This window comes from Trachinotus anak, unplaced genomic scaffold (assembly GCF_046630095.1).
Source record: "Trachinotus anak isolate AG129_WGS33_773 ecotype Australia unplaced genomic scaffold, CSIRO_AGI_Tana_v1 ptg000019l, whole genome shotgun sequence".
Taxonomy (NCBI): Eukaryota; Metazoa; Chordata; class Actinopteri; order Carangiformes; family Carangidae; genus Trachinotus; species Trachinotus anak.
In genome coordinates, this window is record NW_027273870.1 from 18,971,192 (window position 1) to 18,982,579 (window position 11,388).

Here is an 11,388-nt window from a genome sequence, read left to right on the forward strand (position 1 = left end):
TACATAGCCTACACGGTCAATCCAAATTTGCTCACTAAACTTAAGAAAGATAGATAGATAAAATATTTTATTAATCCCTTGGTGAAATCCAGATTGTCCAGCAGCTCGCTAATGTATTCAGTTAATATTCAAGTCCATGTCATGATCCACTTCCTTTGACTGAGGTGTTGAACAGCCTGATGGCAGTGGGAACAAAAGATTTCCTGAACCACTCAGTCCTGCAGCGCAGCAAGATGAGACACTGGCTGGTGGGTGGTATCGTCCAAGATGGCCTGCATCTTACAGTGCATGCGTCTCTCCGCAGCAGTCCTCAATGAGTCCAGACTCCTACCAAGCACAGACCCTGTCTTTTTAACCAGCTTGTCCGGTCTCCTTGTGTTCTTGTCTGACATGTTGCTGCCAAGAAGGACACTCACCAAAATAATACTATCCTGGTGCTGAACCAAACCTGGGCCAAAATGGTTTCTCTGTCAGTGTCATTGATTGTTTTAAATACATTTTGACATCATCAGTGATGTCATCAGTGATGTCATCAGTGATGTCATGTAAGCCTCAGCAAGACTGTAAATAAACCTCAATAGAATCTAAGAGGTGATTTTGTGACAATGCCGTGCCACGGTAACAGATACGCTTATCGGCCCATTCGCAGACGCAGGAGGCCTGCAAAGTCCACTGCTGTCCGCAGACGCAGGCGAACTGCCCGGCGCAGACGCTAGTCAACGAAATAAATTTAAACTGTATGCATTAAAATGGCAGTGCACTCAATTGATCCTTGAAAACAGATTAGTAAGTTTTACTGTATTTTCTTTTTAAATTAACATCGCATAAAAGCATGGTGCTGCTGTCAGTAGGAATCAGGAGAGACAGCAAAGGCCATTTGTTGATGGGGCACTCCAGCAGCTTAGTCTTGTACTCGCATAAAGTCGGAGGAGTTTTGGGAAGAGGCCGAAACATCCTGACTTTTAGGCCCATCTTTGGGCAACCACCAAAAACACTGGCTCATCCTCTTTAAATAAATCAACTGTGTCTTTTATTAGACCCTCTTTGCCTGGCTAATGCCCCAACCTCTCAAACTCACATCCCCGCGGTTTGCAACACAGGCTTCCTGTTAAAAATTGGTAGTCTCCAAGTTCAACCTGGGATCAGCTTCTGAGATCAGCTTCTTCAGTGCCACAGAAGACAGTATAGGGCTGATTTCACAGGTTGGAGAGTACTATGCAAGACTGGTAAACTGAGTTGGACATGGGGCCCTTTAAAAGGCCTGTTGCTCATGAAAATGTATGACTTCCTTCATGTGATTTCCGCCCTCTAGTGGATAAAAGTGGGCCTCAGCATCAGGGTACCATGAATATTACACTGTTGACAAAAGAAGAGGACGTTTTTAATGAAAGCTGTCATTATGCTGATTACTGGTGAAGTGTATCTGTAAAATATGGTGTTATGAATATGTCATATACCAAAAAACGCTGTCTTAACCTTGCCCGCTGTCTGAAACCTCTGTCTGGATCTTACAGGCTGTGAACAACCCCCTGGCTGCCAGACAATCAGAGACACCTCACTGCTTCTGTCACCCGTCTCACACAGCATATTCCCGTCACTCTCTGCGGGGATGAATTAGTTTCATAACTGCATTACAACATAAATATCATGCCGTGCAGCTTCCAGTCCTCTTGGTGTCGCACTAGAATTTGTCCGACTGTTCAACCTGGGCCTCGGTTCCTCTTCTCGGTCTCCTTCGCTTGTCAGCAAAGGGAAGTGTCCTCCATGGTGTCATTTGTAGGTCTTTTGAGGTTGAACATCCACAAATAAGCAATGTCCGGGTACACAGCGGACGAGAAGCTCCGCTTCGAGCAGCTCACAAAGCTTCGCAGGCAGTGGCTGAAGGACCAGGAGCTCAGCCCGAGGGAGCCCGTGGTGCAGGCCAAGCCCCCCGGCCCCGTCGCCAGGTTCTGGGCTGGCTTTCTGGAGCCCAAGAGCCTGTGGAGGATTTACGTGAGTCCTCACACGGCTAACAAGAGCTAACGCTAGCTAGCAAAACATCCACCTGTGATAGCAGTTAACGATAACAGTTGACGTGCAAAATAATAGGAAGCAAGCGGAACAGTTTTCATAATGTAACTGCGAGTGTTATGAAAGCCAGAGTTAGCTACGGCACAGATCACTGTTCACTCGCCTCCAAAATGGTGAAGCATCTTGAGGTTAGCTTTCTCCACTTCACAGGCGTGTGTGTGGCTGAGTAAAGACACATAGACATTGGCCTTAACCCCTTTTTCAAAATGAATAACTTATGACCATTTATTATGGAAAAGGTTTTAACAGTGTTATATTCTGCAGTTACATCTGCTGAGATTTGACATTGTTTTTCATACAGAGTAAGAAAGAGGGGGCAGCACTAAGCAGGGATAATGCAGTTGCTAAAACATGTCTCTTTCTCTTTTTTCCGTGCAGGCAAACGGGTGACCTTTATTTCATGACATGTATATGAAAATAAAAAAATAGCTAGCTCTGTTTCTGATTGAATTATCATTTAGTGCAAAGATCATCTTAAGTTTATATTCTGTTATAAGCGTCTTCCTTAGTTTATCTTCAGAGGAGAAACAGACACAATCGAAATTTAAGTTGAGAAGATACAGAAAGAGTCAATCTTTTAGTCAGTCTACAGAAAATGAGTCAACAACTTTAGTGATAATTAGTTAATAAATGGGTAAAGCTGATTTTATATATATATACAGCTAACTAGTATTGCAGTTTGTACAATCTATGGCTCCCTCTATCCGTTGCCTCTCAGTTTAAGTTATTTATCATGCTAAAATAACTAATATTCTCTGAGTCCTGCTTTTCAAAGGTGAGGGTTTGCTCCTATTCTCTCTTTTTTTTTTTTTTTTTTTTTTTTTTTTAAATCATCCTAAATTAGATGTTGTTGAGTTTTGGACTGCAGGCTAGACCGATAGACCTTTTTCACAGCAGATGTTTTGATGGGTCACAGTAGAAAAATCACAGATGTTAATAATAAAACAACTGATGTCTGAATTCCATTTTGCAGCTTTGGTTTCAGGGTCCTGGTGTTGTGCATGTTGGGTTAAATAGACCAGAACCAACGTTAACGTTATTACTATCATGCATACATATTTTACTTTGAGTGAGAAAACAAGCTCCAGATTAAATGTATTATCTGTTTGGAGCAATCAGGATAAGCAACAGGATCCATTGTTTACTTCTCTTTGTTTATGTGTATTTGTTTATCTCCTTACAGACCTACAAAGTATATAGAGGTGGAGTTTTCACATTAACACGGCTGTTGATACCTGCTTGGATTGCTCACTACTACGTGAAATACAATGTTGCTGTAAGTTAACAGAAGTGTTTTAACATGATTTGTGATGTTGTATTGCGCTATGAATTGGCCAGGGTGGTAAACAAATGAGGAGTTAACTGAATAGTGGCTATCACATGTTATGATATTGAACATAACTTTATTGCTTAACAAGCAGGGCTACAGTTATGAGTTTCTGAATAGCCACTGACTGGCTGATTTCACTATTGATGTGTACGGCCTTCATGAGCATTTCTCTTGCACATGTAAGTTCCTGAATAATTACAGGAAATTGATGAGAGCCATGATACAGAATTCAACACACACAGAATGATGATATGCAGCATTAACTTTATTCCATGTTCATCATAACATTACTCAATTTATGCTGTGCCAGCTTCAGTTTATAAATGGACTGATCAGTAAGCATACTAAATAACAATGTCATTGTGTCCCACAGCATAGGCCATATGGTATTGTGGAAGTAAAACCCAAGCTTTTCCCAGTAAGTATCAATCTATATCATTATCATGATGAAGGATGATAATCATTATCATCCTTCTTTTTGTACACCAGCATATGAGCTTGCTTTACCAGTCATTGCTAGATCTGATAGCCCCACCGTCTGATCTCATGGAAGCAGATCTCTGCCCGAGATGTTCTGACATAGGCCTGGAAGATCTGCTCTCTGAGATGTCTTGATTTAGGAAAAGAGGTTTTTTTTCCTTAACATTTTTGTTCTTGATTTTGTGTTTAGGGTGACACCATTCTGGAAACAGGGGAAGTTGTTCCAGAGCTCCCTGAGACCCATGGTCATCACTGAAGTTGAAATATTTCAATAGTTTCCCTGAGTTTCTGTTGTAAAAACTGTGTATATGCCAATAAATACTACATCGTCACATCATTGATGAATATGAATCTGATTTGACAAATTAATGTAAATAGGGACATATTAGAGTGGGGGGTTATTAATGGATGTTTTTGAAGCTCTTACAGTAAGACGCTGTAGTTGTTCTTTGAAAAAAATGGCATGTCTTGTCAGTTTAGAGAAGAAAATGTTTGTAAACTCAGCCTTAGTAGGGCACAGTAAATCACATTCTGATAACACATTACTCCGCTTTGGTAATGCGAGGAAAAGGCACTCAAACAAATAAACTATAAACTAATAGATGTCAGTTCGAAGTAGAAAATCAATTTACAGTATTTTCTGGAGAGCAAGATAGGTGAAATTGTTCAAAATTTTACACTGGCATTGAATTTAAGTTTTTTTTTTAATCAAATCTGGTACAGCATTAGGTAGCTACTTAAAATGCACTGGATTTCCAGGAGGTGAGGATAGCATAATACTCATAAAAACATGAACTGATGTTGAACTGTGTTGAATTTTGACTTTGAAATTCAGCTGCCATTGCTTTTATTCTGATATGACTCCAAAGATGTTTCAGATATGCTATAGATTGTTACTGAACAGGTTTGCCAACCCAAGTGTACACTCAGTTGGCAGTTTATTCGGTAGACTTAGCTAAAACTAATGTTGTCTGTTGCAGCATTAAATCCTCATTAATTCCTCCCTTATTTACAGTCTTTATGTTCTTTTTTGTTGAAATTGTTTCAGAGAGGTGTTTCAACTTTATAGTTATTTTTGAAGATGCAGTTTATGTTACTGTCAAACTGTGTTGCATTATAGGGACAGGTGTTTCTATTGTTTTGTCTTTCCTATTCATATTGGTGAAGATCTGCTAAATAACAGAGAATTACAATCTACATCTTTCAAAATGATCATCTATTTGAATCAACACTTCTCTGAAACAGTTTCAACACAAACTGAAACCATGAAGGTAAGATTCAGTACTGTTGCATTAAACTGCACAGACTGCAACTGATCACTGGGTGTACGGTATGTGGTATCATAAAACATAAACAAGAATTACTGCCTCCAGGTTGCATGCCTCTGTCAACAAGCCAAGTTGCAGAACATAAGGTGACGATCTCCCCTTCCTGAGCTACAGCAATAAGTAATGGCCAGAAGTGTTTTTGCAGAACATTATGATGTCACAGTCAAGTTGACCTTTGACCATTTGGATTTTATCCTTATTGACATTTGGGTTAAATTGTGTCAAAAGTTGTGTATAAATTCGTGAGTCACAATGACCTTGACCTTTGACCTTCGGCTTTGACAACCAAAGGCTAATCATCCTTGAGTCCTAATGAAAGAAGTTCCGTCAAGGCGTTACTGAGATATCGCGTTCACAAGAATGGGATGGACAGATGGACAACCCGAAAACACATAATGCTAATAATAGTGCTGAGGCATAAAAAGGAGGCCTACCTACCGGAATGTGTGCTTATACGGGTAACAGTCCAGCAAGTATATTGCAGAACTGCCATTAATAATTAAAAAATAAAAATAACGTAAATATTTTTTACTTTTATGATTTGATTTTTCTGTGTAAAAACAATTTTTGGTATTTGATCAAAATGCAAAGATGTCGCTTTTATTCTGAAGGGCGGAAGTGGCATGTTGAATTAAAAAAATACATGTACGCTAGGTTATGATGTGAAGGGAGTGTTTCAAAGCCAGACTGTCGAGGCTTGTAAACAGTTTTACAGAAATGACCATCATGTAGAAATGGATGTTTCTCTACGAGGCAGGGAGAACTAACTAACAGTCAACTGTATACGTGTTTGAGGACGTCAAAGGTGAATATTACACAACTTTTTTCAAACGTCCTAGCTAACTAGCTAGATAGCATTTCAGCTTACTTAGCTATCTTGCTAAGTTTAGCTAACCAAGTCAGTCTGTTCGTAAACAAGAGTCTGTGGTTTTGATAATTGGTAGCGTCTGTGTGTTTCTGTCAAAAATACTTTTAGGGTCGTTAATTTAATGTCAGCACTTAAATCGACGTATTTCCAACAGTTTGGCGACACTACTCTCGTCTGTGGGAGAAGCCCACAAACTGGCGACACTTCGTACGGTTCTAGCCTAACCTGCTAAGCTAACTAACCGAAAACAACAACACAATCGAAGGTGGGGAAAGAGATAAAACAAGCATAGATTTGATATCAATCGTGTTCCGCTGTGTTTCTTTAAATGGTGAAATGTGTATCAAGATTAGCGATAGGTGATTGAGGTATTTATAGGGTAGTAATATGTAATATGTACAGCACAATTAGACCTGATGTTGGACAGTCATAGCAGTTGTACAATTATCAACTGTCATACCATTACGCTGTCGCTCTCTCTCGCATTTAAACCACTTAATATTGCTAAAACAAGATCATTTTCTCGTTATTCCTAAAGTTGTGTTGTTTTTTGATGTTTTAATGACAGTTTTTCTGTGATTATGCTGAGTAGGATCATGTTTTTGAGTGTGTGTGTGTGTGTGTGTGTGTGTGTGTGGTGATTGGCGCAGACATGTATTTCTGTTTGTCTTCACATTTAGAGGAAGTTGATAAATATATTACACCACCAGAGTATATTGTGTAAAAAAGATTTCTGTGGAATCATATCATATTGAAATCATATTTCGTTCTTTTCTTAAAATGGGAATCAAGTCATTATAATTTATATAGCGCCAATCCACAACAGAAGTTATCTCAAGGCACATTTCAAATAGAGCAGGTCATAGCCTTCTCTTTATGATATTAAGAAAATATTTTTTTCTCAATGACAAGAATATCTGGATGAGAAAATGTCAAAAACGCCAGTACATTAATCCTCCACTATGATTTACATTCAGTAGCCACTTCATTAGGTTCACTGGTACAATCTATTGTGGTTCAATACAACAGCCTACAGTTCAGTTTTCGTAATCATTGTTGGAAATATGTCAAGTAACATGTGTTTATTACTGAGTTCATATTAAAAGGTGGTGTTTTACTTGACTACATCATATAGGCAGGTGTGTAATTTTTTTCTCCCTAAGATATGCATGAGGGGGGCAGAGTATTAGAGACACATCAATGTAATGCAGTCCAGTACAACACCACCACCAACTATGACCTCTGACAGTGACAGTGCCAACAACTGAACGTTATAATCTTCCTAAATGTTTTTGGCCCATCTATTGCATTGAATTACATTGAATTGTACAGCTATACCTAATAAAGTGACCACAGAGTGTATGATTGAAATTGATGTAAAGAAAACTGGCTTTTATTTCCTTTTTTGTTTTTGCTACAACTTCAAAGCTGATACTTTAGGCAGCTGAACGGTCTGCACACTGAGACGTAATCAGAAAATTAACGTACAGTTTAATGTGGCTCATTCAGTGATGTTTTCTGTACAGTATACAGGCTTTTAAGTTTCCTTATGAATCCGGTGCATATAAATTACATGAAATGTATTTTGTTCTTTAGAAGGGTTAATTGTAAAATTGAGCTTCTTAACTTTAAAGGTCTGATTTTATACTTAACTGCAGCACCTCTGAAGAACTTAACAATTTACTCTATGGATGCCTTACCATTCTTAGTAAATGTATACATTTCCAATTTAAGAATTATTTTAACCTTTATTTTTTATTATGTCAGATCATGTCGGCAATAAAGATTGCCCTGCAGCAGAGCCAGAAGAGTGGCAGAAGGAAGACCTCTGAAGCATCGTCTGCAGAGGTGTCGCCAGACTCCAAGTGTCCCATCTGTTTGGACATATTTAACAACATTTCATACCTGGACCTCTGCCTGCACAAGTTCTGTTTCCGTTGTATTCATGAATGGTCCAAGAACAAAGCAGAGTGCCCTCTATGCAAACAGCCATTTAATTCAATCTATCACAGTATAAAATCAGAACAAGACTTTAAGAAGTATGACTTGCAGCCCATAAATAATGGCTCCTTTGGGACTTTTGGGGGGGTACGGTTTCGATACCGCACCACTCTTACCGGAGTCCATCGACAGATGCATGGAAGGACCTCTCCACCTCCAGACAATGGTGTAATGTTCGAAGCCTCAACAAACACTCACCAGCAGCTGCAGGACCGTTACATCCGGCGCATGATGATGAGACTGGCAGCCAAGAGGAGAGCTGCGAGTGAAGGCAGGGCAGTGAACAGTGTCAGAGAGCAGGAAATGATAAACTTCAGGAGGGAACTGTACCGACAAGGGGTTAGGGTTCGGACAGTTCGGGATGGCGGCCGCTCACGAGACACCTCAGCTGAGTTCTACCGAAGAAATCCTGCCTGCCTACATAGACTGATCCCCTGGCTAAAAAGAGAACTCATTGTGTTGTATGGATCCCATGGCTCTTTGGTAAACATAGTTCAGCACATCATCATGTCACGCTTAACACGTTTTGACATGGAGGATGGAGCTATTCAGGAAGAGCTCAGGCCGTTCATCCAGGGGCGCACAGAGCACTTTCTGCATGAGTTCATCAGCTTTGCAAAGTCCCCCTTCAATATGGAGGCGTATGACCAGCATGCTGTCTACGACTGCCCAGCCCCTTCCTCAAATGAAGACAGCAGCTCCAACTCATCTGTAATAGCTATTTCAGAGGATGAGGAACACTATGTGGAGTTGGACCCCTCTCGAGACTCCATGTCTAATCTGAGTCAATCAATGTGGGATGATGAGACACCTGGGCCATCATATTCTACGACAGCAGAGCAGAGCAGGGCAGAGCGTCTGTCAGTCATCAACTCAGATTCAGACAGCAGCTTAGAGGAGGAGTCACAAGAGTTTGGGGCTTCTCCACAGCAAATGAGTCCCCATAACCAAACAAACATGACTCAGGGTGAAGTTAACAACGAAGAGTGTCTTTCTGATAGCGATGACTGTGTCATTGTAGGTTTTGTCAAGCCAACAGCAGAGAGGACTCCTGAGCTGGTCCAGCTCTCCTCTAATTCTGATGAGTCTGGCAGTGAAGATACTAAGGAAGTGCCTCTTTTACCTCAACACATCCGCTTCCCCAGTCTTAGTCCTCCAGCTTCACAGAGTAGCGATCCAAGTGGTGCTGGACGATCAGAAAATGTAGAAACAGACCAATATTATCAGTCTGATTTCAAAGAAAGATGTAGCTCTACGACATCTGGCAGACACAAGACATCTAGTAAGTCAGACAGAAAAGAGACAGATCGAGGTTTTGATGGTAATGAGAGATCTAGGGAGAAGTACTGGTCAAAGGACAGAGACCATAGGAGAAGGAGGAGGTCAAGAAGTAGAGAGCACAGGCACTCTAGCAGGAGCCCGCCAATCTCCCACAGCAATGTCAGCGCTCTATCCAGGGAAAGAGATTATTCTAACTTCAGCAGCAGAGACTTGTTCTCTAAATGTGACAGTAGTTATAAAAGGAGGGACAGCTATCAGAGCTATCAGTCGTATAGACGTTACAGCCAAGAGAGAAATGACAGTGGGACTCATTATACAGAGAGGCGGTCCTACTATTACAGTAGTCGCAAGTACTCAGATAGGCACTCGCACTCTCGCTCCAGGAGCCACAGCAGAGACTCACGGAGACGGGACAGGAGGTGTTCTCGATCTTTATCCAGCAGTCGCTCCCCTTCAGCAAAAAGGAGACCCCACCATGACAAGCCTGGTGGAAAGAGGAAATACAAAACAAGACATTTGGAGGAACCGTCCAAAAACACACTTTCCAAATCATATCACGATGGTGACTCCGCCACACTATTAACAAAACACAAGAAAAAGAGCAAAGAGAAGCATCGTAAAAAATCCAAAGAGAGGTCAAGAAAGACTAGCAGGAGCCTCAGTGTGGAGCTCATCAATGAGGAAAACTCAAATGAACAAAGCAAACGCCACCATAAGAAAAAGAAGAAACACAAGAAGAAAAGCAAAAGGCACAAGAGTAATGAGCGCACAGAGAAGCACTCACCCACTGTCATCACCATTGACAGTGACAGTGATTCTTTTGCTAATGACAGTGTCACCCAGGCCAGCAGCACTAATAAGGACAACCCTATTGACAGCACCACAGATGAAACAGTAGACGCTGCCATTCTTCCCACTCTGATGTAGTTTGAAGTCAAGATTCCTGCTCTGTGTGATTGGAACTGATGGATAAGCTCTCAGCTGCTAATACCTGCGAGCATTATTTTAGATCAAAACAATGTTCAACATGTTGGAAGGATATGGTGCATACTCATATCCCTTAAATACCACAGTTGTTTTCTACAGTGACTGCTCATTGGACTCTAGCATATGATGATATCTGAGTTGAACTGGAGAGAGATGCTGATTGGATAAAAGACTGTTTAAGTTTCAGTGTTTTATTGTGTTAACTCCCACCTAAAACAATGATATTTTAAGTGCAACATGCCACTATTAAACAAGGCAGAACTGAAGAATATTGGAATATTGAGTCTCATTCTTTAAGTGTCAATTCTTATTCTGGAAATTCATTTTCTTTAATGGATGTGTTTCATTTCCAAAGTGCTCTCAGGGATGATGTTGAGTATAGTGATTGTTTTTTTCGTATCATAATTCAGCTATATTCTTGAGACAAAACAATTTTTACCTTCTGCTCATGGAGTGGAACTTATTATCTGCAGACTCTTTTGTATTGAATTTTATTTAAAAATAAATTGTAATGATCAACGGTGTGTGTAATTTTGTTAATGTTGTTTTTGTGTTTATTTCACGTATGACTGAGTGAGTCACGGTCCTTTTAATTATAGTTCGCCCGGATATTTGTTACACAATAGTGTAAACATGCTTACATTTTGGCAGTAAAGCCTTGGAAAATAACATTATGTTCCAATTAGGCACGATAAGCCGATTAATTGATGGGCCGATCAACAGCAAAAACAATGGCAACTATTTTGATTATCAGAAACTTGGAACAGGTTTTTCAGCAAAAATGCACAACATTTTAATTTTACAAGCTCTCAAATATGAGGATTTGCTGCTTTGTCATACAATATGGTGAACTGAATATCTTTGGGTTTTGGTCTGTTGATCAGACAAGACATTTGAAAATGTCATCCTAGGTAGAGGAGAATTATAACAGGCCTAATCAACAGATTAATTGATAAAGAAAATGAGAAAGCTGCAACCCTGATTCTTATAAAAGGCAACTAAGATCCTGAATGACAAATATGCCGTGGCAGACAACTTCACAA

General features: G+C 40.1%; 2 protein-coding genes across 2 annotated transcripts; both read left to right on the forward strand.

Annotated features, from left to right (window-relative positions):
- The first annotated feature begins 1,726 nt into the window (after positions 1-1,726).
- ndufb6 (NADH:ubiquinone oxidoreductase subunit B) lies at positions 1,727-4,217 on the forward strand. Its single transcript, XM_071503351.1, has 4 exons — positions 1,727-1,992; positions 3,254-3,346; positions 3,774-3,818; positions 4,071-4,217. The coding sequence occupies exons 1-4, from the start codon at positions 1,813-1,815 to the stop codon at positions 4,134-4,136; spliced, it is 384 nt and encodes a 127-aa protein (XP_071359452.1). The 5' UTR covers positions 1,727-1,812; the 3' UTR covers positions 4,137-4,217.
- A 1,600-nt stretch (positions 4,218-5,817) lies between these two features.
- On the forward strand, positions 5,818-10,869 carry toporsa (topoisomerase I binding, arginine/serine-rich a). The gene is made up of 2 exons (XM_071503349.1): positions 5,818-6,013; positions 7,844-10,869. Exon 2 carries the CDS (start codon positions 7,847-7,849, stop codon positions 10,283-10,285), a length of 2,439 nt encoding a protein of 812 aa, XP_071359450.1. The 5' UTR covers positions 5,818-6,013; positions 7,844-7,846; the 3' UTR covers positions 10,286-10,869.
- Positions 10,870-11,388: the final 519 nt, after the last annotated feature.